This window comes from Cervus elaphus, chromosome 4, assembly GCF_910594005.1.
Source record: "Cervus elaphus chromosome 4, mCerEla1.1, whole genome shotgun sequence".
NCBI classification, from domain to species: domain Eukaryota; kingdom Metazoa; phylum Chordata; class Mammalia; order Artiodactyla; family Cervidae; genus Cervus; species Cervus elaphus.
In genome coordinates this window covers 12,212,501-12,232,733 of record NC_057818.1, presented here as the reverse complement: position 1 = coordinate 12,232,733, position 20,233 = coordinate 12,212,501, and the positions used below count along the sequence as shown (strand labels likewise).

Below are 20,233 nucleotides of genomic sequence, written 5' to 3'. Positions count from 1 at the left end.
TGTGTCTTTTAGAACTGTGGTTTTCTCAGGGTTATGTGCATGGTAGTGGGATTGCTGGGTCATATGGTAGTTTTATTCCTAGTTTTTTTTTAGTTGACGTACAGCAGAGACCACCACAACACTGTAAAGCAATTATCCTCCAACTGAAAATATTAATAAATAAAATAAAATATGGATACTCAGTAGTCTCCACACAAGCCCCTCTTGGAATTCAAAAGGTCAAGTCCTGCCAAATGACTGACCACTGACCCACCAGTCACCATGGGGCTGTCTTACGGAGGCGGGGGCGGGTATTACTGGGTGAATTGAATCACTTCCCCCCAAAGCCTCTGGATATGTGTCCGTTTCTGTGCAGTCACGGCTGAGATCTGGATTCTCCAACAGATGCCCCCCAGGTCTCTGCCTGCATTCTCTGGGGGTCCCTTTCCAGGCTGCCCCTGGAACTGACGACCCATCCTCCAACAAGCGGCCCTTACCCCACCACTGAGTGGGGCTCAGTTCCCTTGTCCTCCAATGGGGCCAACTCCACAGAGGGACTCAAATCCATTGAATCATTTGCAAAATGAACATGCAGCCCCTTGCCCACCTTTGTTAAACCAAGTGTAAGGCCATTCTGAGCACGTGATGGGTGCGGCCCCTGGAGCCGGCCCTGAGGGGAAGCAGGCTGCCTCCAGGACCACCATGGCGGGGGGTCTCACCAAAGTTACCCTCTGCAGGACCACCTTACATCACCTGGTACGACCGTGCTAGCTCTCCCCAGGAACCTTCCTGCTAAAATCACTTCCTAATTAATAAGTCCAATCCTCCTCCCAGGGTCTGCCTCAGAGGGATCCACGCCGACAGGGTATGCATGTGGCCCCGATAGTCCAGGGGTCCAGAAGCGGAGCTGAGCAGACAGCTCATTCCCATCACACCCACCACCTCCAACCCTCAGATTCCACAGCTCCAGCACATCCAATTTAAGGTCATCAGGTGCTTAAAACTATGAATCACGCGTGAGCAAGTGAGTTCATTTCCATTTTATGATGAGCAGACTTATCTTGAGAACATTTGGGATGGGTACATGTCTCCCAGAGTCAAACCTGGAAGAAACCTGTGCCAACCAAGACACTGACCTTCACACAGCTCCCCAAGGCAGTGACTTCTTCCCGTGGCAGATCTGGGGGGTGGCAAGGTCAGGGGACTACTACGAGGGCCTCATTTCCAGGACAATAAAGCAGGAACCTGAAGCCAGTGAGTGGCTCCCATGAAGTCACCCCGCCAGGTCGGGCCACGCCGGGTCTAAGAGCCAGGGGCCCTGTCTCCAAACACTGCTAGGGTCGTGCTCTCTCAGGCTGGGCATGACCTCGGGGGTCAAATCATTTTTTACCCAATGATTTCTGAGGCTCAGCAGAAAGTGGAGGAATGTTCTTGCAGACAGGCTGAAAGGGAAAGAAAGAAGGAATGAACATGAACCCAAGAACAGGTGACAAGTATGTGTCATCCACTTCTGCCTCACCCACCAGAAAGATGCCAGCTTCTGCTAAGACTCAATTCTTGACTCACCGCTAAGCCTCTCTGGGTTCCACCTTCCTATCTGACTCCATGTGGATCTTTCTTACAACCTTGGTTGTGCTAGAATCTTGTTGCCAGTTTCCAATGTGTTTTCAGTGAGTCGCTCCACGTGCAGGTGTATTTTTGATGCATTCGTGGGGGCAAGTGGGCTCCCAGTCCTCCTACTCTGCCATCTTGATCTCCCCTCCCATCTCATTTAAGTTCCTAATGCATCCCTCCTCATCACTCCCATTTTACAGATATGGAAACTGAGGCTTGGAGAGGGGAAGACATTAGCCTAAGATCACCTGGTGGTGGAGCAGGAGTTTAAACCCAGTTCTGGCTAGCTGGTCCCTAAGAGGCATCCTACATCATCTCTCACTGTCCTGCTCTTTCCCACTGGTCCCAGCACTTCCCCATGTGAGGTTCACAGACTCAAGTGGGTCAGAGCCACTCCAAGGACTGTTCCTGTCATCAGCAGGTAATAGACATGTTGGCATCAATCCCCACGGGCTCTAGCTTTTCCTGTAGGACTCACACCTGAAGATTCTGGAACCTGAAACCTGATGTTTGCCCTTCAAGGACATCCCCCTGCTTTCAGGGGGATCTGTTTACCACGCACAGGCTTGAGCTTTCAGAGTGCTGGGCGGGTGTTCAGATTTTACTGGATCTTTGCATCCGCCTGTATCTCACTTTGGAGAACGCCTGAGAGCGCAGCCGTGCCTTCTTACCCGGTCACCTCTGGTGCCGGCCACAGCCACCTTCACTCTGTTCCCACCCCGGTGGCCTCCATGGAGCTCCTCAGTAAGATCTTTCCTGCCCTGGGACTTTTGCCCGTCTGGCTCCTTCTGCCTGGGTGCCCGTGTCAGATGCTGGCTCCGATGTTACCTGCTCACCTCCCTGACCTTCACCTGAAGCAGTCCCCTCCTACCCAGCCTCATGTCACCTGTCTGTCCAACACCCTTCATGACACCATTGCAGGCCGTGCCTGTCCTGCTGGTTGACGGGCTTAGGCTCCTGTGCGGATGTCAGCCCTGAGAACGGGAGCCCTGATTTATTCATGGCGTCCCCCCGGCACGCGTCTGCACATTGGAGACTTCCACCAGTGACGGTGGCGCCACGTGCCTGAGAGCTGGCCGTGGACAGTCCGCGCGGCAGAGGGAGGGGGCGGCCGACCAAGGTCACATGGCAGCAGAGGGCGTGTCTGCTGTCTGCCGCGGAAAGCAAAGTCAGTCACAGGCGAGGCTGGTCCTCGGGTTCAGAGTCACGGGCTCTGGAAACTTCTACTGCTGATTACACCCAAGGCGCTCATGTGTTCACTCTGAAGTTACAGGGGCAATTTCACAGTCTTCCCACAGGTCAGCCCTTTTCCTGCCCTCCTATTGGTCAACTTCATGACGAAAGCGACCTCAGACGCCTGGTTGCCCAAAGCCCCCTGTCACTGACCGATCACGCCTCCCGCTTACCCGCCGCTGTCGCTTTATTGAAAGTGCCTCTGCTGTCCTTGTCCGTGTTCTGCCACATACTTGGAGGCGCCCTCTGCGGAAAGAATCGGGCGGTCAGGGCAGGTGTGTGGATTCCTGCTCAGGTGCTCACAGCTCAGTAGCCAAACTAACTCTAAATGCCTCAGCCTGGCCCTGACCCCTCTCCTCCCCCAAATGAGGTCCCCCGGTCCCCACCTGCAGCCATTCTCCCTCCTCCCCAGCCCCCCCCGACCTGTGTAGCCTGCCCTCAACTCCTGACATTTCCCTGCCTGCCCCTGCCCCGACCCTGTGCTCATGACGTGCTCAGCTGCTGTGATGGCCGAGTTGCTTCAGCCTCACGATTGTCACATCCGCTGATGCTCTGCCCGCTGTTTCTTATTCTTCACACTGGGCTTCAGTGTCCCCTCCTCAGGAAGCCTTCCCTGACATCCCCGTCTATTTTCATGGTGTCCTGAATGTGACCTCAGTGGTCCTGATCACCGTTGTCACCAAATAACCACTTGGACTTTATTTATTTTGTGATTTCCTGCTTGATATTAGCTGCCTGATGCCATGGACTGGATCTGCCATATTCACAAATGTAGCCTCAACCTACAGCACAGAATAAAGAGTTCGTTCAGTTGCTCGGTTGTGTCTGACTCTTTGCGACCCCATAGACTGCAGCCCGCCAGGCTTCCCTGTCCCACCAACTCCCGGAGCTTGCTCAGACTCATGTCCATTGAGTTGGTGATGCCATCCAACCATTTTATCCTTTGTTGTACCCTTCCCTTCATAAATATGTACTGTCAATTCTTTAAAAAGTATAGTAGATGAATGGAAGAACACATGGATTGATGATTGAATCAATTATTGGGTGGATGGGCAGAACACTGGATGGACAGAAGGATGGATGGATGGATGAGTGGAAGACAGGATGGATGGATGGGTAGATGGATGGAAGATTGGATGGATAGAAGACTGGATGGATAGAAGATGGGATGGATGGATGGAAAGATAGAAGGAAGATTGGATGGTTGGATGGAAGACTGGATGGTTGGATGGATGAAAGACTGGATGGATGGATGGAAGACTGGATGGATAGAAGACTGGATGGATGGATGGAAGACTGGATGGATAGAAGACGGCATGGATGGATGGAAAGATGGAAGGAGGACTGAATGGTTGAATGGAAGACTGGATGGTTGGATGGGTGGAAGACTGGATGGGTGGATGATTGCATGAATGGATGGATCCATGGATAACTGGATGGATGACTGGCTGGAAAGATGGTGTCAACCATATTTTTCAATTTCCTGAATGAAAGTAGGAGGAGCTTTTGTACGCCAAGTCCTACATTCTGATGTTTAGCATGAAGCTGTGTTTGCTATAAGTCCTCTTGCCCACCATCAGACAACAGGGTGTCTCCTTTATTCCCCAATCCTAGTGCCCACTTTGTCCCCATAAGCCATCCCTAAGCTGCTGCCCCAGTCCCAGCCTGCAGCCTGGAGGGGCTCCCACCCCACGGGGAGGACTGCTCAGGGTGGAGGAGAGATTTTGCACAACAGAAGCATCTTAGCCTCCCAGCATCTGACCCCCAAAGGGCCACCTGATGGCATAAGAACCACCAGGTGGAATACAGTCATTTTCCTTCATAGCAGCTTCAGACTGGAGCTCTCAGGACAGCCCATAGGCCTTCTTTCTCTTCTTCACTCCAGAAACGCCCACCACCATTTTCAGTACCCTCTGCAAGGAAAATATGGGCCTTCTCCTACCTGGATATTCTTTGTAAAATTTCTGTCGTAAGAATCGACCATCTGGAAAAGAAATGAGAGGATTAAGCTCCTTTCAGGGAGTTTATGAGGTCAAAACTGTTTTCATAACAGTGCTAAGAAATGATTTGTGTTTTTCACTCTCATTCTCTCACAAGTGTATGGTGGAATTTTTCAGAAGCTATGTTACGTGTGACACTGAAGCCCATCAAATGCAGATGCAGACATGAAGATCCAGTCCTCTGAATACACATATTACAACTGCAAACATGTAAAACCATGCCACTCTGCCCACTTTGTGTGTATGTTGAAAACAGAGCCATTTTTAAGAAAAATATTATTTCTGTTCACCCCATAGAGAGTTCATCATTGTCACTTTAAAACAAAATTATTTTAATTGGAGGACAATTGCAATATTGTGGTGGTTTTTGCCATATATCAACATGTGTTGTGTCTGTGAAAGTCACTCAGTCGTGTCAGACTCTTTGTGACCCCCTGGATGATACAGTCCATGGAATTCTCCAGGCCAGAATATTGGAATGGATAGTTGTTCCCTTCTTTAGGGGAATCTTCCCAACCCACGAATCGAACCGGGGTCTCCTGCATTGCAGGCAGATTCTTTACCAGCTGAGCTACCAGGGAAACCCTGTATCAACATGAATCAGCTAAATATTTGGAATGTCTCAGCTTTACTTTTGAATATGGTAAATGTCCATAGCCAGGACCCACACAAGGCTCCGTTGGGTTCTCAGTATTTTTTAAAATTACGTTGTTGGTTTTGATTTGGCCGTGCCACACGGCATGTAGGCTCTTAGTTCCTTGACCAGGGATCAAACCCACACTCCCTGAAGTGGCAGTGCAGAGTCTTAACCACTGGACCACCAGGGATGTCCCTCAGTATTTTTTCTAATATAAAGTTTAAGAACCACTCTCTTAAGAGATGAACTGGAAGCAAATTCCAAAATATTGTTCAGCAAATGTCATTACACAATACATTCACAAGGAAAGCAAATAGCAGCTTTTGAGTCTGTTCAAAAGAGACTTGAAAGTCATTGCTGCAAACAAAACAACTCACTTATGAAACTTCACTGCTCACTAACCTACTCGGAGCCTCAGTTTTCTCACCAGAAATGGGCATAAAATCAATACCTCTTAAGTTATCACGAGGATTAACAGAAATGCTTTCATTGGAAACATAAGACTTGCAGCAAAGATTATCAGGAACCACTCAAAACAGCCACTTTTGTGTGTAAAAAGTGGTCAACTCTTGATAATTTCATTTGTCTCAAATTACTAAGAACCCCCACCACCCAATACCCACTGCTGATTGTCAACCACTCCACCCCCTTCCACAGTCCCTACCCTATCACGGCAGTGAAACACTCTCTGGTGGGAGTTGGGGAAATGTAACATGGGAGAGTGGAGAAATCTTGCCAGCTCACACTTAGTTCCCATTGGTCAGCTCACCCCTCCCCTTCCACCCAGGAGCCTTTTCTGATGGCTACCAGGGCAATCACATTTGTGCACCTGGAACTAATATTCCAATCATATCTCAACTAAAATCGTTCTGTTCTGTGGACATCCTAACCATCGTCAGGGTGTTCATGGCCAGCACTGACATTTACTGTTCAAGGCGACAGAACCAATGGCCGATTCACACCCTCTGGCAGACAGTTTATCAGCAATCTCAATGACTACTATTTACCACAATTTTCCAAGCAAATGACAACTTTTTTCCAGGCCCAAGGCTCTCTGAAACATTCCTGCTCCTCCCTTCTCCCTGGGAATGGATTCTAGTTCCTGATGCCAAGGGAAGGACACTGTGATCCATGCAGAAATGGACCCCCTCCTTGCACCGGGTGTGTTTACCAAAAGTGTCACTTTAACAAGCGAAATCAATTGATTTGAGCCCCTGCTCAGGACTGCATGACCACGTTATCTTTTGGCAGCATCAGTGAAGTCATATTGCCAGAGGGGAGCGTGGAGACCCATCAGCCTTGGAGTGGCATGGAAGCCACTTAGAAGATGTACTGGGGAGGGGGTATAAATTAGGAGGTTAGGATTAACATGTACATACTTCTATATATAAAATAGATAACCAGTGAGAACCTACTGCATGGTACAAGGAACCCTGCTAAATACTTTGTATTGGGTTGGCCAAAATATTAGTCCAGGCTTTTCCTTAAGATGTTACAGAAAAACCCAAATGAATATTTTGGACAAGCCAATAACAATCTATAAGGAAGAACAACCTGAAAAAGTATGTGTGTGTGTGTGTGTGTGTGTGTGTGTGTATATACATATAAAATATACATGTATATATCTGAATCACTGTGCTTGTACACCTGAAACTAACACAACATTGTAAATAAACCAGACTTCAGTAATAAAATAATAATTTTATTTATTGTAATAAATAAATAAAATATGCACTGAGGACCCCAGCTCTGCTCTCTCCGAGAAATCAGATCTATGGCCTGTGTCCATGTTCATCTTCTTCTCGAGAAAGACCCAACGTCAGGGTCCAGACTGAACTCGGAATGGCCCTCAGCCCCCTGCGGCAGCCAGCACTCAGCAGAGGCTTGCATCTTAGGTGTGGGCATGAGAGGTGTAATTTATTCTCAGACAGTGCCCCCAAATACCTATGCAGATTTATCCAGAGGGAAGGTGTGGGCTGGGGGGAGAGGCAGGGAAGTACGATGAAAGAAAACAGTAATGACTAATGAATGATGGTGGAAGGTCCAAGGGACTGTCCTTGCCACTGTTCAGTAAGTCAGAAATTACTTTAAATATGTCTTTTTAAAAAAAAGAAAAAAAAACTTAACACCAGAGGTGTCTTCCTAGGTTACCCTGGGATGGGAGTGCCCCTATCCTCCCAGAGACCGTTGCTCCAAGGGACATTGTTGGAATTTAAGATGTTTCTAAAGTCCTGTACAATTATCAACAATTACTGCTAAGTGACGGCCCTCTGGGGACGAGGTGAGGGGAACTTTCATTTACATTTCCATCCAGAAGGCTCCGATCATTCCTCTGGGCGGGGAACAGGTGGACAGGCTCAGCCCCCTTCCTGAAGACAGGTGACCCCAGCGCATATTTGTTGAGGACCTACTCTGTCAGGCGCTGACCTGAGGGCTTTAGAAGTATTCTCCAATCCAAGCCTCATCACCACCCCAAGAAGCACTTACTATGGGGACCCCCAATCGCTCAATTTTACAGATGAAGAAACTGAGGCTAAGAGAAGTTAGATTAGCTGCCCAGGGTCATCTAGGAAGAAAGCCACAGGGTTTGAGACCCATTTCAGTGGCCTGCAGTCTTTTTTTTACAGTGCTTTTCTTTTCAAATTTCAGAAAATATTTTATTTTTTTAAATGCTTTTTTATTGTAGTAAAAGCCACATGCTATAAAACATACTATTTAACCATATTTACTGGAGAAGGAAATGGCAACCCACTCCAGTACTCTTGCCTGGAAAAATCCTATGGACGGAGGATCCTGGTAGGCTGCAGTCCATGGGGTCGCAAAGAGTTGGACACGACTGAGCGACTTCACTTTCACGTTCCTCTAACCATATTTAACTGCAGGCTCAGTGGCACTAAGTGCATTCACACTGTTGTGCAGCCCTCAGCATCATTGTCTCCCCACTTTTTCTCCCTCTTAAACTCTGTCCCCGCTAGATACTAACTCCTCACCCCGCTCCCATGCCACCCCCACCCCTGGCATCCACCTGTGTACTTTCTGACTCTATGAACTCAGTGATTCTAGGTACCGCATGTAAGTGGTATTTGTCTGCATCTACTGTATACTGGAGGGGCTTCCCATGTGGTGCAGTGGTGAAGAACTCGCCTGCCAATGGAGGAGACGCAGGTTTGATCCCTGGGTCGGGAAGATCCCCAGCAGAAGGAAATGGCAACCCACTCCAGTATTCTTGCCTGGAAAATCTCATGGACAGAGGAGCCTGGCAGGCTACAGTCCATGGGGTCGCAAAGAGTCGGACATGACTGAGCGACTGAGTGCATGTGACTGTGTATTGGAATATGTTTTTAAGGTTCATTTAATACATGTCGTGTGGCCTACAGTCTTAACCACACTCGACGCTGCTTGTGGTCACACTTCTCCCTTTGCAGGCTTGCACTAAGGCTTAGGGGAGCACCCACGGGGGCCTCCATCAACCTCAGGAACCATCTGTGCAGTCACCTGAATGTCCCTTTGCTGATCTCCATCCTCCAAATGGGTCTTCTCTGAATTGGTCTGATTCCTCGAGAACTGGTCTGAACTTGTTTGACTGACCGTGGTCTTGGAGATCATGTAACTGAATGAGTGCGATCAGGCGATAAGAAAGGCCCGGTAATTCCAGGCCTTTCTGGTTATAAAAATGACATTTCAGCTCAGAGGACTCCTGACTTGCCTCCCTGGCCCTCGCCCCCACCAGCTCTCTTCTGGAACAGGCTGGCCTGTCCTTGGGGCTGTGCATCTGGAGGACGGTGGGGGGCCTGGTCCACCTGCGGTGCAATGTGGTGTCTACAGACAGCAGTGGGGAAAACAGAATGGATTCAGATCTGTGCTTGAGAAACTACAGACATGGTTTACATGGATTAACTCACTGGCTCTTCAAAGAGTCTGTGAAGTAGCTTAACTATTTTTTTTCTGGCTGTGCCTTGCAACATGTGGGAATTTAGTTCCCAGACCAGGGATCTCAAACCTGCACCCCTGCATTGGAAGCATGGAGTCCTAACCACTGGACCACCAGGGAAGTCCCAGCTTAACTATTATTAGCCCAGCTTATAGATAAGGAAAGTGAGACCTGAAGAGGCTGGGCTACATGCCACACGCAGCAGCGAGCGGCTAAGTGGCCGCTCTAGCTGGAGAACCCATTAATAAGCCTAACAGCAAGTGGGATGAAGGAGAAATCTCAGATTCCCGGTTGGTTATGAACCTGTTACACGAAACTTTTTTTTTTTTTTCAAATTGAGCTCAGAATTCCAAGAACCAAGATACCTGCAACAGTCCCGTGCCTCATAATTTTATTATTTACAATGATGATAATGCTAAATGTATAAGAGATTTAACATTTATGTCTTTCCAGAGACACCTCAGAGAAAGAAAATTCTCAAATCAGAGGAAAAACGCTTTGGCAGAAAATGCATGTGGTGGGTTCTCTGGGCCAACAGGGTCACTGTGACTATCCTGATCTTGACTGAGGTGCTGTCCTCAGCTATTAGGGCTGAGGGATGCTGAAGTGGGGGCGTGGGCCTGGAGAATGTGTTCTCAAAGCTCCAATGAGTTCAACTTTGACAAGGTTGCCTGATTCTTCCCTTGCACATAGTCCTGGAAAATTCCACGCCTAACTTCTCAACCTTACACCTTACATGAGGCAGGAGAGGCTTCAGGTCCCCCCAGCAGTCCCCCTCTGCTCGGTCTTCCGTGCCCCTCACCCCAGAGAAAAGCATGCAAACTAAAGCCATGCTACTCAGGCCCTTCACTGAACTATTTATTGACTTGTCTCCAAAGACAAATATTAATTAAGTCATACTGAAGGGTCCTAGCAGGGGGAAGTTAAGGGTTCTTGGACAACTCAAATATTGTGCAATTTATAATGGATAGATAGATATTAATAGAAGTAAATTATCCAGTGTTTACTGAGCACTTCTTATCTCTTGTCTCGGCTCTGGCTTCACACATGTGATTTCCATCACCCCATAACCCAACATGAAGTGATATCATTTTACAGATAAGGCAACTGAGGCTCAGAGATTTGAAACAACTGACCCCACGGTGAGCCAGGCAGGAAGTGGCGAGCTGGGCTGTGCCCTCGTCCTGTGCAGATGAGGAAGGAGAAGGTGGCCTGGAGCAGGGTCATGGCCGGGGGTGGGGGAGGGTGGGGACAGGCTCAGAGGCCGAGGTTTCCTCTGGGATGGTCTCCCACGGGGGAGTTCTGGGGAGGGCTAGGTGGGACTTGGTGTCTGCACTCACCTGCTGGCTTGCGCTGCTTGACACACTGCCCCCGGTTGGGGATGCCCGCGGCCAGGTCACCTGGGCTGAGGATGTGGCACTCGTAGCCTGAGGGGCAGAGGAGCGGCTCGGCCCCGTCCTCCGTGGTGCTGCAGGCCTCTGCTGCGGGGCGGGGGACACACGGGGGGCTCAGGGGCGGCCCCCAGCGGCGCAGAGGGGCTGCCTCTCGTCTGCAACCCAGATGGCAGGCTGTGCCTGGGGTCTCTGCATGCACGTGCGCACACACACACACATGCACAACGAGGGCAGCTCAAAGTCAAATGACCCCAAACATGCCCTCACACACATTATGACACACACAATGTATGTTCACCTACATACCTTGAAACACACGTGTTCATGTTTACACATATACATATGCTTACACACCAAAATCCCAATACACATATACAGTCGCACTACCCCACAAGTCCTAACACACATGCACACATACATATAGCTGTATCCGTACGCATACGCACACAAACACATCCTGCACACACACACTCACATCTATAGTCACACACACCTTCATGAACACAGCTGCACAAATACTCAGACACACAGCCACTGGGCTCCACGAACAGCCGCACACCCTCGTGGACACGGCGGTGCACGCGTGTGTGTGCAGAGCCGCAGAGCACAGCTGCACACAGCAAGGTGCTCACTCACACCCACGGCCCTGCACTGGTCCAGACCCCCGGCCTGCCTGTCGTCCCTTTCAGAAACCATCCTCCACCACCCCTGCCCCAAGGAGGCCTCATGGGCAGGGAACAATGAACCCACATGGTGATTTTAAGGATCTGAAAACCCCACCCGCCTCCCTCTGAGTTCTCCACCCAGGGAGGAGGGCCCCAGTCCCAGGGACTGCCGAACCCGATGGTGTTCTGGAGACACTGAGAGCCTGGCCAAGCCCCGGTCATACTCTTCCATGGGGGTGGGGACGGTTCAAGAGGGCTGGGTATCTGAGGACAAGCAGCCTCCTGGAGCAGAGGCTGCCCCGGTTTTCGGTTTTCTGGGGGCAGCCTGAGAAGGGGGACCCTGGCTGTGCCGTTGGGTTGGGCGTCACCCCGCAGGTACCTTGCAACACCTCCTCAGGGCCATCCAGGAGCCAGCCGTTGCCCCCAAGCCATCGAGGTTTCGGCTGTACTAGCCAGTCTAAAACTGACAAGATAACGCATGGTTACGTCAATGCCCTCTTCAGGCAGCCAAGAAGTGCCCCAGCCTCTGGGAATGGGGGAGCTCACATCTCATAACAAACACTGACCCTCCCGAAGGAGAAACAAAACAACGTGGTTCTCCTGAAAAAATTCACCTCTTCCTTTAGTAACAGATTTTTGAGTTTCAACTAGGCACTGGATAGCCAAGCTGGAGACTACATTTCCCAGCAGCTCCTGTGGCTAGGTACGGCCATGCAACCTGAGTTCTGGCCAATGGGATGTGAGCAGAGGTGATAATGCAGCTTTCTGTCTTACCCTTGCATTGATGCCTGTCTGTCCCCTTCCCTCTCTTTCCTGCAGCCTGCAGACTGGGGGCCACTTAGACCATGTGGAGCAACAAGACAGAGGGAACCTCGGTCCCTGGGTGACTGTGGAGCAGGGCCACCTGCCTGCTATGGACCATCTGTCAACTCGGGCCTTTTATCCAAGGGAGAAGGAAATATTTAATAGGCTGGGCCCCTTGGTTTATGGGTCTTTTAGTTACAGCCTTACGGCCTGTTCTCTAACCAATACATTTTTTAACAGGAAGAGTGACCAGGTAGTAGACTGGAAGGTCTTCAAACCCCCAAACAGGGATTGAAAGCCCAAATGTCTCTGGGGACAGAGAAGTAGAATAAGGGAGAAAGGCAGGCTGGGTAGGACCATGGCCAACTGGAGACTGTTCTGCCTCAACGGCTCAGCAGTTGGTCAGCTCTGGCCAGCCATTCCCAGTGTTCTCAGAGCCTCTGGGTGGTGTGTTGCTTTAAATATTATTTATTTATTTGGCTTCATCGAGTCTTGGTTGCAGTACATGGGGCTTCCCTGCAGCACGCAGGCTCCAGAATGCACAGGCTCGGCAGCTGTGACGCATGGGCTTAGCTGCCTCATGGGGATCTTAGTTCCCCGAGCAGGGATCAAAGCAACGTTTCCTGCATTGGAAGCTGGATTCTTAACCACTGAACCACCAGAGAAGTCCTTGGGTGGCTTTTCCTTTTTCTTAAACTTTTAAGTCTGTATTTTTTTTTTTAAAAAGATAAACTTGATTTTAAATGTTGGCAATTAATTTTTTTAAAAACGTGCTTTGGAGATCAAATAAAACTGGTTTGGGATCACATTTGCTTTTGGCCTCTGCTTTGGTCTGACCCCAAAACACGACAAAATAAAGAGACTGATGTGCTGTCTGGTGCCTTTGAGAGCACGTAGCTGGACACTGGTAAAAATGCTGGTTAGCTTTTTCTTTAAAAGAGTACAATGTGGTTATAAGATGGTTGCTCTTGGTGTAGAAACGGAAACAACAGACCAGACCAGCTGTTTGCAACTTCCAGATGAGAGGGGTGACATGGTCCCAGATCTGTTTCCAGTCTTCTGTTTCTTCCCTTCTTTTCCCCATCACCTCAGGCTTAACGTTAGAAAATATATTTTCAATGCTATTTTCCACTAAACAGGAAATGTATTAACCCATCCTACATGGGGAAACATACACACTGAGCTATGTGTGTGCTGTGTGCTCAGTCTTGTCTGATTCTTTGCAACACCATGGGCTGTAGCCCGCCAGGCTCCTGTGTCCATGGGATTCTCCAGGCAAAAATACTGAAGTGGGTTGCCATTTTCCTGCTCCAGGGGATCTTCCCAACCCCAGGGATCAAACCCACATCTCCAGCCTTGCAGGTGAATTCTTTACAAGTGAGTTGCCAGAGAAGCCCACACTTTGACATACTTTTTGGAATACTGAAATTCGGTCAAGGCCTCCCATAAAAGTGCCGACCCTTAAGGCTTGGAAGCCCAGGGTCTTGCCTCTCTGCTCTCCAACTAGAACTTTCTGGGATCACCTACTAGATAAACTCCCTCCACCCAAGACGTTATCTCAGGGTCTGCTTTGGAGAGAAAGGGAACTTACAAGCAGACTGCAAGGAAGTGTGTAAGCTGCTTAGGCATGTTAGACAAGCGGTTCTCAATGTGGAGCGACTTTGCCCCCAGATGAAACATCTAGTAAAGTCCAGAGATTGTTTTTGGTTCTCCCAGTGTGTGTGGGAGGGCTACTACTTCCATCCAGTGGGGAGAGGCCAGGGTGCCACTCAACAGCCCATGAACACAACACCCAGGTCAGCCCCTGACTCCCTACCCCAAACCCAAAGGTCAAGAGTGCCAAGGGTGAGACAACGTGTGCTAAACATTACTGTTATAATTCTTATTATGACTAATACTTTGCCGACTCTCCCTGCTGGCCAGTGAGAGCCAGGCTTTCACTGATTCGTCCACCCTTCACTGGGTAACTTTTATGTGGTGGGGATATAGCAGTGAATGAAGCAAATCAAACTTCCTGCCTCACAGGCTGACCTTCAAGTAGGGGAACAGTCAGGAGACCAATGAAGCGCAGTATTTTAGGCTGGGCTGTAAAGACAGCTTAAGCCACAGGGCAGGAAGGAACCAGAGGAAAGATGATCACAGCGAGGGAAACGCCCCTGAGGAGCTTCCCTGGTGGTTCAGATGATAAAGAAGCCTGCAATGCGGGAGATGGGGGTCAATCCCTGGGGCAGGAAGATCCCTTGGAGAATGGCTGTCAACCCTATCCAATATTCTTGTCTGGAGATTTCTGTGGACAGAGGAGCCTGGCAGGCTACAGTCCATGATGCTGGGAAAGACTTAAGGCCAAAGGAGAAAAGGGTGGCAGAGGATGAGATGGTGAGACAGCATCACTTACTCAATGGACACGAATCTGAGCAATCTCCGGGAGATGGTGAAGGATAGTGAAACCTGGCGTGCTGCAGCCCACTAGGTCACAAGAGTCGGACACAACTTAGCGAGTGAACAACAACTCCCCTGAGAAAGTGACCACCTCTGGACTAAGATCTGAGAGGGTGAGGAAGTGAGCTATGTGGGTATCTGGGGGAAAGACTGGATTCCACAAATGGGCCCAGGGGCCCCACATTCCTACACTTAAGAGCCTAAGGCAGTGGACACTTCTCCACAGTCAAAAGCCTAAACTGAAGCTCCAGTTCTGCCTGCTGGGTGACTTTGGGCAAGGTACTCAGCTTCTCTGAGTTCCAGTATCTTTAGCTATAAAACAGGGCTGATAATGGTCTCTCCACTCCAAGGGAGTGTGTGAGCATTAAATGAGATGGTGCAAGGAAAGGCTATTTCGAATGTCATGGACAGTTACTCAGTTTGTGCACTGCTCAAAAACACCTGTTCTAGGCAGCAAGTAAGGCTAGAGTTCCTATACCCTGCCTCAGCCCAAAGGAGGGGACATTTTTTAGACTTGTCCAACCAGACAGGCGTACTTTTATGTGCTTCCTCCACCAGGAGGGGTGCCATTTTGCCCTTCTTATAAAAGGCCCTGTAGGAGCCAGCCTGGCCAAGAGGCAGTGCTTAAAGGCAGCAGTGATTGTAATTATGAGCATTATTAAGGGTGCTGAGTCCCTTGTCATCACTGTGACCTCACCCTGAATAAAACTGAGTGTGTTCATTTTTACCTTGGCTTTGGCGGGGTGGGGGGGCACTCACTAATGAAGGCCCACGGGAACCAGAGCCTCTGGCTGACAGTGCAATCCTACCAGACTTCTGTGCTCCAAAGGCTCAGCCCCAAGCAGAACGGAGAGAAAGCCCCTGCCTACCCTCATCCACCCACTCAGGGCATGTTTTCCCTACTCAGCAGAGACCCCCCCCCCCTTCCCTCCCCATCCCCCCAGGCTCCCTTCCTACCCCTCCCTTCCCCAAGCTCTCCAGAAGGGATCCGAAATGCCTTCCCTCCAAAGGTGATGCCCCGAGAGCTGTTTCTCCCAAGGAGATTCCCGTTAGGATTCAATGAACAGGTATTGATTCCCTGCTCCTAGCCCCACGTGGGGCTGAGCAAGCACTTGGGGGCCTGGCACTCTCCGGAAGCCGAGCGTTCTCATTCCTGCTTTACAGGTGGGGGCTTAAGGCGGTCCCAGCTGGCCAGCAGATCTTAACTCAGGAGTCTGCGTCCTCACCTGGATCGCTGAGGTGTCAGTCTCCATCTCAAATACCCCCAGGGCCAGGCCTCATGAGTGAACTGGGTGGTCCTGGGGGGGTCTCTGGAAAACTAGAGGGGTCCCCCTGCCATGCAGGAGCACCCGAGGCTGCAGCAGATGGTGGCCCAGGGAATGTGGGCCAGTATTTTTAAGAAAAGCTGGAAATCTGGATTTTTTTTATGAGGAATCTCCCCCAGCTTCATAGGAGGAAACATTTTCCCTGGAATGGGCGTCCTCTGGACTGCAGTTCTCCGCTGGCAGAGGTGAGCCCCGCATACAGCAGGCGCTTACTGCATGCAGCTGGATGCTTGCTCCAGAGGCGCTATGCTCCCATTTCCCAGGTGGCCCAGGTTTAAGCCCAGCTGTTCTGCAGTCAGACAGTCCCAGGCAGGACAGTTCCCCCGTGGTGCTGGCCCCCAGCCCCGCCCCGGCCCCTGCCCCATCTCCCCCGTACCCCACCCCAGCCTGGGTGAACCTACCTGGCGGGGGCGGCACGGCCTCCAGGCAGGCGTAGGCGCAGCCGTTGTAGCAGCAGCGCCGGTGTCGTGGGCACTCGGAGTCGGCCTGGCAGCGTGCAGCCTGGCAGGCACCAGGGGGCAGCGAGCGTGGGGGCGGCGGGCAGCGGTCCGCGCGGGGCTGACGGGAGCCGCCCACCTCTTCGGCCTGCGGGGAGAAGGCTCGTCAGTGGGATGTGCTGGGGGCTGTGCGCCGTGGGTGAGTCGCTGGGCTTCTCTGAGCTGCTGTGTCCTGGCGTGCTCACAGCAGAAGCACCCTCGGAGGGTTGCTCTGACCGTGGGAAGATGCTGTTTCTCTTTGTAAGAGCCCCAGAGTGTGAGGCTCATGACAAACAATGGCCTCACTGATGGTGAGCCCAGCAGTAGCCAAAAGATGAATGAATCTGGAGAAGAACTGTATGTTAAGCAAGCATCTATCCTGATGCATTTATTTATGTATGGATATGGTGGCTCAGACGGTAAAGAGTCTGCCTGCGGTGCGGGAGACCAGCATTCGATCCTTGGGTCGGGAAGACCCCCTGGGGAAGGAAATGGCAACCCACTCCAGTATCCTTGCCTGGAAAATCCCATGGATGGAGGAGCCTGGCAGGCTACAGTCCATGGGGTCACAAAGAGCCGTACACAACTGAGCAACTTCACTTTTCACTACATATAAAAGGGTGTATGTGTACATATACATACACACATAGATATGTACACATGTATATTTCTATATGTACATATATACTCCTTATCATCCATATGCTTAAATAGAACTTTGAGAATTTACAAATCACACACAAAATGAATAAATTCACACAACAGACAACTTGGATAAATCTCACAAACATAATACTGAGCAAAAAAAAAAAAAAAAAAAGAAAACCCCAATGTCACAATAGCACACACAGTGGCCCCATTGTGCTTCTTGATCTGAGTGCTGGCTCCATAGTGCGTTTTCATGGAGCCAGCCTGACTCAGGATTTTCCCACTTTTCGGCACTATGTTTTCAGAAAAAGTGAATAGTATGATATACTATTTAACATATAAGAAGTATGGATGCATGGCCAATAAAACATGCATTTTAGAGGTGGGACTGGGAGGCCTGAAGTATACCAGGTGAGTCACTCTGGATCCCCGTGACACCAGACGCCATCTGTGCCGGGAGCACTGTTCGGCTTCTGGACTTGAGGGTGGGGTGTTTGGAGGGCAGGTCTTACACATGCCTACACACATGTGCACACACGCATGCACACACACAGTTAGAGACAGAGTAAGTCATTGTGAAAAACACCCTGGGTTGCCCCGCCACCTGCTATTATCTGAACTATTCTTCCCACCTAAAACACTGTAACTACTGATCCTCCAATCCCCCAACATATATATAATTCTGCCCATTGTATGTCCAAGCAAATAATGTACTGCTGCAGACTGCAATAGCATGCAGCCACTAAAACCTGCTTATGAGAGACCCACCCAAGAGATGGTGGTTTGTAAAGAAAGCTAAAGTGTAGAAGAGTTTGTATGCTCTGCACCTATGTTTTAAAATGTATGTATGCACACACATGTAATATGCACATACTTATACAGGCCTAGAACATCTTTGGAAGGATATACAAGAATACACAAGCAACTGTTGTCAAAGACTGCCTCTGAAGAGAAGAATTGGTTCTGAAGTTGAGGGAGATTTTTCCTATTGTCAACACTTTTTTCTCCTTATTGCATGCCCTTTTCCATAGGTTATATATATATATTGCCATGAACCCACTGATTTTTTTCAATTAAAGACAATTAAAAAGTTTACGAAGTAGAAGTACTTAACAGGAAAAACTTTGTTAGTAAAATAAATGAATAAAAGGCAAGCTACACAATGGCACATGCCCTCAAAGGTCAAGGCTGTCTGAACGTCCGTCCCCTGCAGCTACTGTGTGTTAGTCATTCAGTCGTGTCTGGCTTTTTGCAACCCCATGGGTTACAGCCCACCAGGCTTCTCTGTCCATGGGATTCTCCGGGCAAGAATACTGGAGTGTGTAGCCATTTCCTTCTCCAGGGGATCTTCCTGATCCAGGTATCGAACCGGGGTTTCCTGCATTGCACCAGGAAACCATTTGTCTGCTGCATTTGTCAGCCACTAGGGTGGAAACCCCATGCACTGCTTCCAGTGCCCTGTAGGGGGCGTCGGATCACCAAGAACAGGTTCTGAATAGATGCATCTACCAACGGGTTGTGGCGGGGGGGGGGGGGGGGGGGGGGGGGGCGGGTGGCGGGCGTCACAAGGACCTGTGGTTCTCAAACTACTTCCCAGGGACCCCGAGAGGCTAAGACTGAGGGCCAGGAGGGGAAGGTAACAGTGACCAAGTGTGGTGGGGGGGACAGCCTGGGGAGGGTGGGGAGTTTGCCCCCTTCACCCAGAATTTTAAAAAAAAAATAGTAGTTGATTTCCAATATTATGTTAGCTTCAGGTATATGGCAAAGTGATTCAGTTATTTATGGCTGATTCAAATGATACATTATTAAAAGATACAGAATGTAATTCCCTGTGCTATACAGTACACCCTTGCTTATCTGTTTTACATGGAGTACTTTGTATCCAGAGAATTCATCTTTTCTCCTTTATCTAAACCACTTTATCTGTGAAACCCGCCCCCCCCCCCCAAAAAAAAGGATACAAAGCCAACATCTGGCAGAAACAAAGCCCAAACAAACAAAAGGGGCAACCTTGTAACTTTCGGATCTTCCAGCTCTGGCTCAGCCTTTCTGCCAACCCCTGCTGCCCACCCCACCCCACCCCTCAATTCCTGTATCCTCAGGAATAATTTCCAAGTTGCATGCAGGACACATCATCCCACACCTTCAACTCCTAGTTCATTTTCTTCAGAATGAACAACCCTGGACCCATGTTGGGGCCCTGCTGCTGGAATCCTAATCAGAGGTGACAGCTGCCCTGGCCTCCCTGGGAGGGCGAGCGGGGATGCTGAGTGTGGCCGGGAAGGGACTGCCGGCTTTTCCGCCCAGCCTGTTTTCACATCGAGCCTCATTTATGAAATTTAACAGAATCCAGAGATCAGAGAGGACACGCTTTCTCCCACCTTCGATGCCTCCCAGGTGGGTGATTTCCTAAGGGCAGCCCCCAACGAGGCGGGGGTGGGGTAAGGGGGGCACATGGAGAGATCCAGTTTAGATGCGCCTGGGCTCTCTGAGGAAAACTCCGATGTCGCGTCTCAGAATTAGGAGAGAACAAAAGAGATAAGCGCCTTAGAAGTCAAATCACCCAAGTGACTTCTGGTGAGGCCTGAACAACAGATGGCCCTGGGTGATAAAGAACCGACTTCACCGAGGCACCACAGATTAAAGGATTAAATGTTTTGAAAAATATTTCATGTCAAGCAAGGTGATGCTCACAGAGGGTCCTAAACAAAGGATTAGGAAGAGAAAGAACAGACTTTAATCAACGAAATAAATAGATTAACTTCTCAGCCCCCAGGGGGTTAAAGGGTAAAGGCCAGAGTCTGCAGGTCAGAGTCAGACCCCAGCTGGTCCCACGGCCCTGCCCCTTCACTTCTCTGGCCTCCCTCCTGTCCTCCCACCACTGCCCTCTCGCTCATTCCTGGCTAGTGCCCTGGCCCCTCTGAGATCCCACCTCTGGGCCTTTGCACAAGATGCCTGCCCGGCTCTGGCCCTGACACGGTCCAGGTCGCAGCTCACACATGCCCTTAGCTGGCGATGCCCGTTCCCCGCTGCCTGCCTTACGTAGCTCCAAACCGCCCGTCACCCTTGGGAGGACACATTGATCCAC

The 20,233-nt window shown here is 50.0% G+C and overlaps 1 protein-coding gene across 5 annotated transcripts in view; it reads right to left on the bottom strand.

Moving 5' to 3' along the window:
* Positions 1 to 1,004: 1,004 nt before the first annotated feature.
* WFDC1 (WAP four-disulfide core domain 1) overlaps positions 1,005 to 20,233 on the bottom strand; it is a 31,063-nt gene continuing 11,834 nt past the window's right edge. For 4 of the 5 annotated variants that reach the window (XM_043898179.1, XM_043898180.1, XM_043898178.1 and 1 more), the window contains 6 exons: positions 16,423 to 16,606; positions 11,833 to 11,916; positions 10,735 to 10,875; positions 4,769 to 4,810; positions 3,000 to 3,072; positions 1,005 to 1,421 (listed from right to left, as the gene is read on the bottom strand). In XM_043898179.1, the coding sequence (XP_043754114.1) occupies positions 3,014 to 3,072; positions 4,769 to 4,810; positions 10,735 to 10,875; positions 11,833 to 11,916; positions 16,423 to 16,606 (510 nt within the window). In that variant the 3' untranslated portion in view covers positions 1,005 to 1,421; positions 3,000 to 3,013. The remainder of the gene's footprint in view (positions 1,422 to 2,999; positions 3,073 to 4,768; positions 4,811 to 10,734; positions 10,876 to 11,832; positions 11,917 to 16,422; positions 16,607 to 20,233) is intronic. The other variant, XR_006340450.1, reaches the window with a different exon arrangement.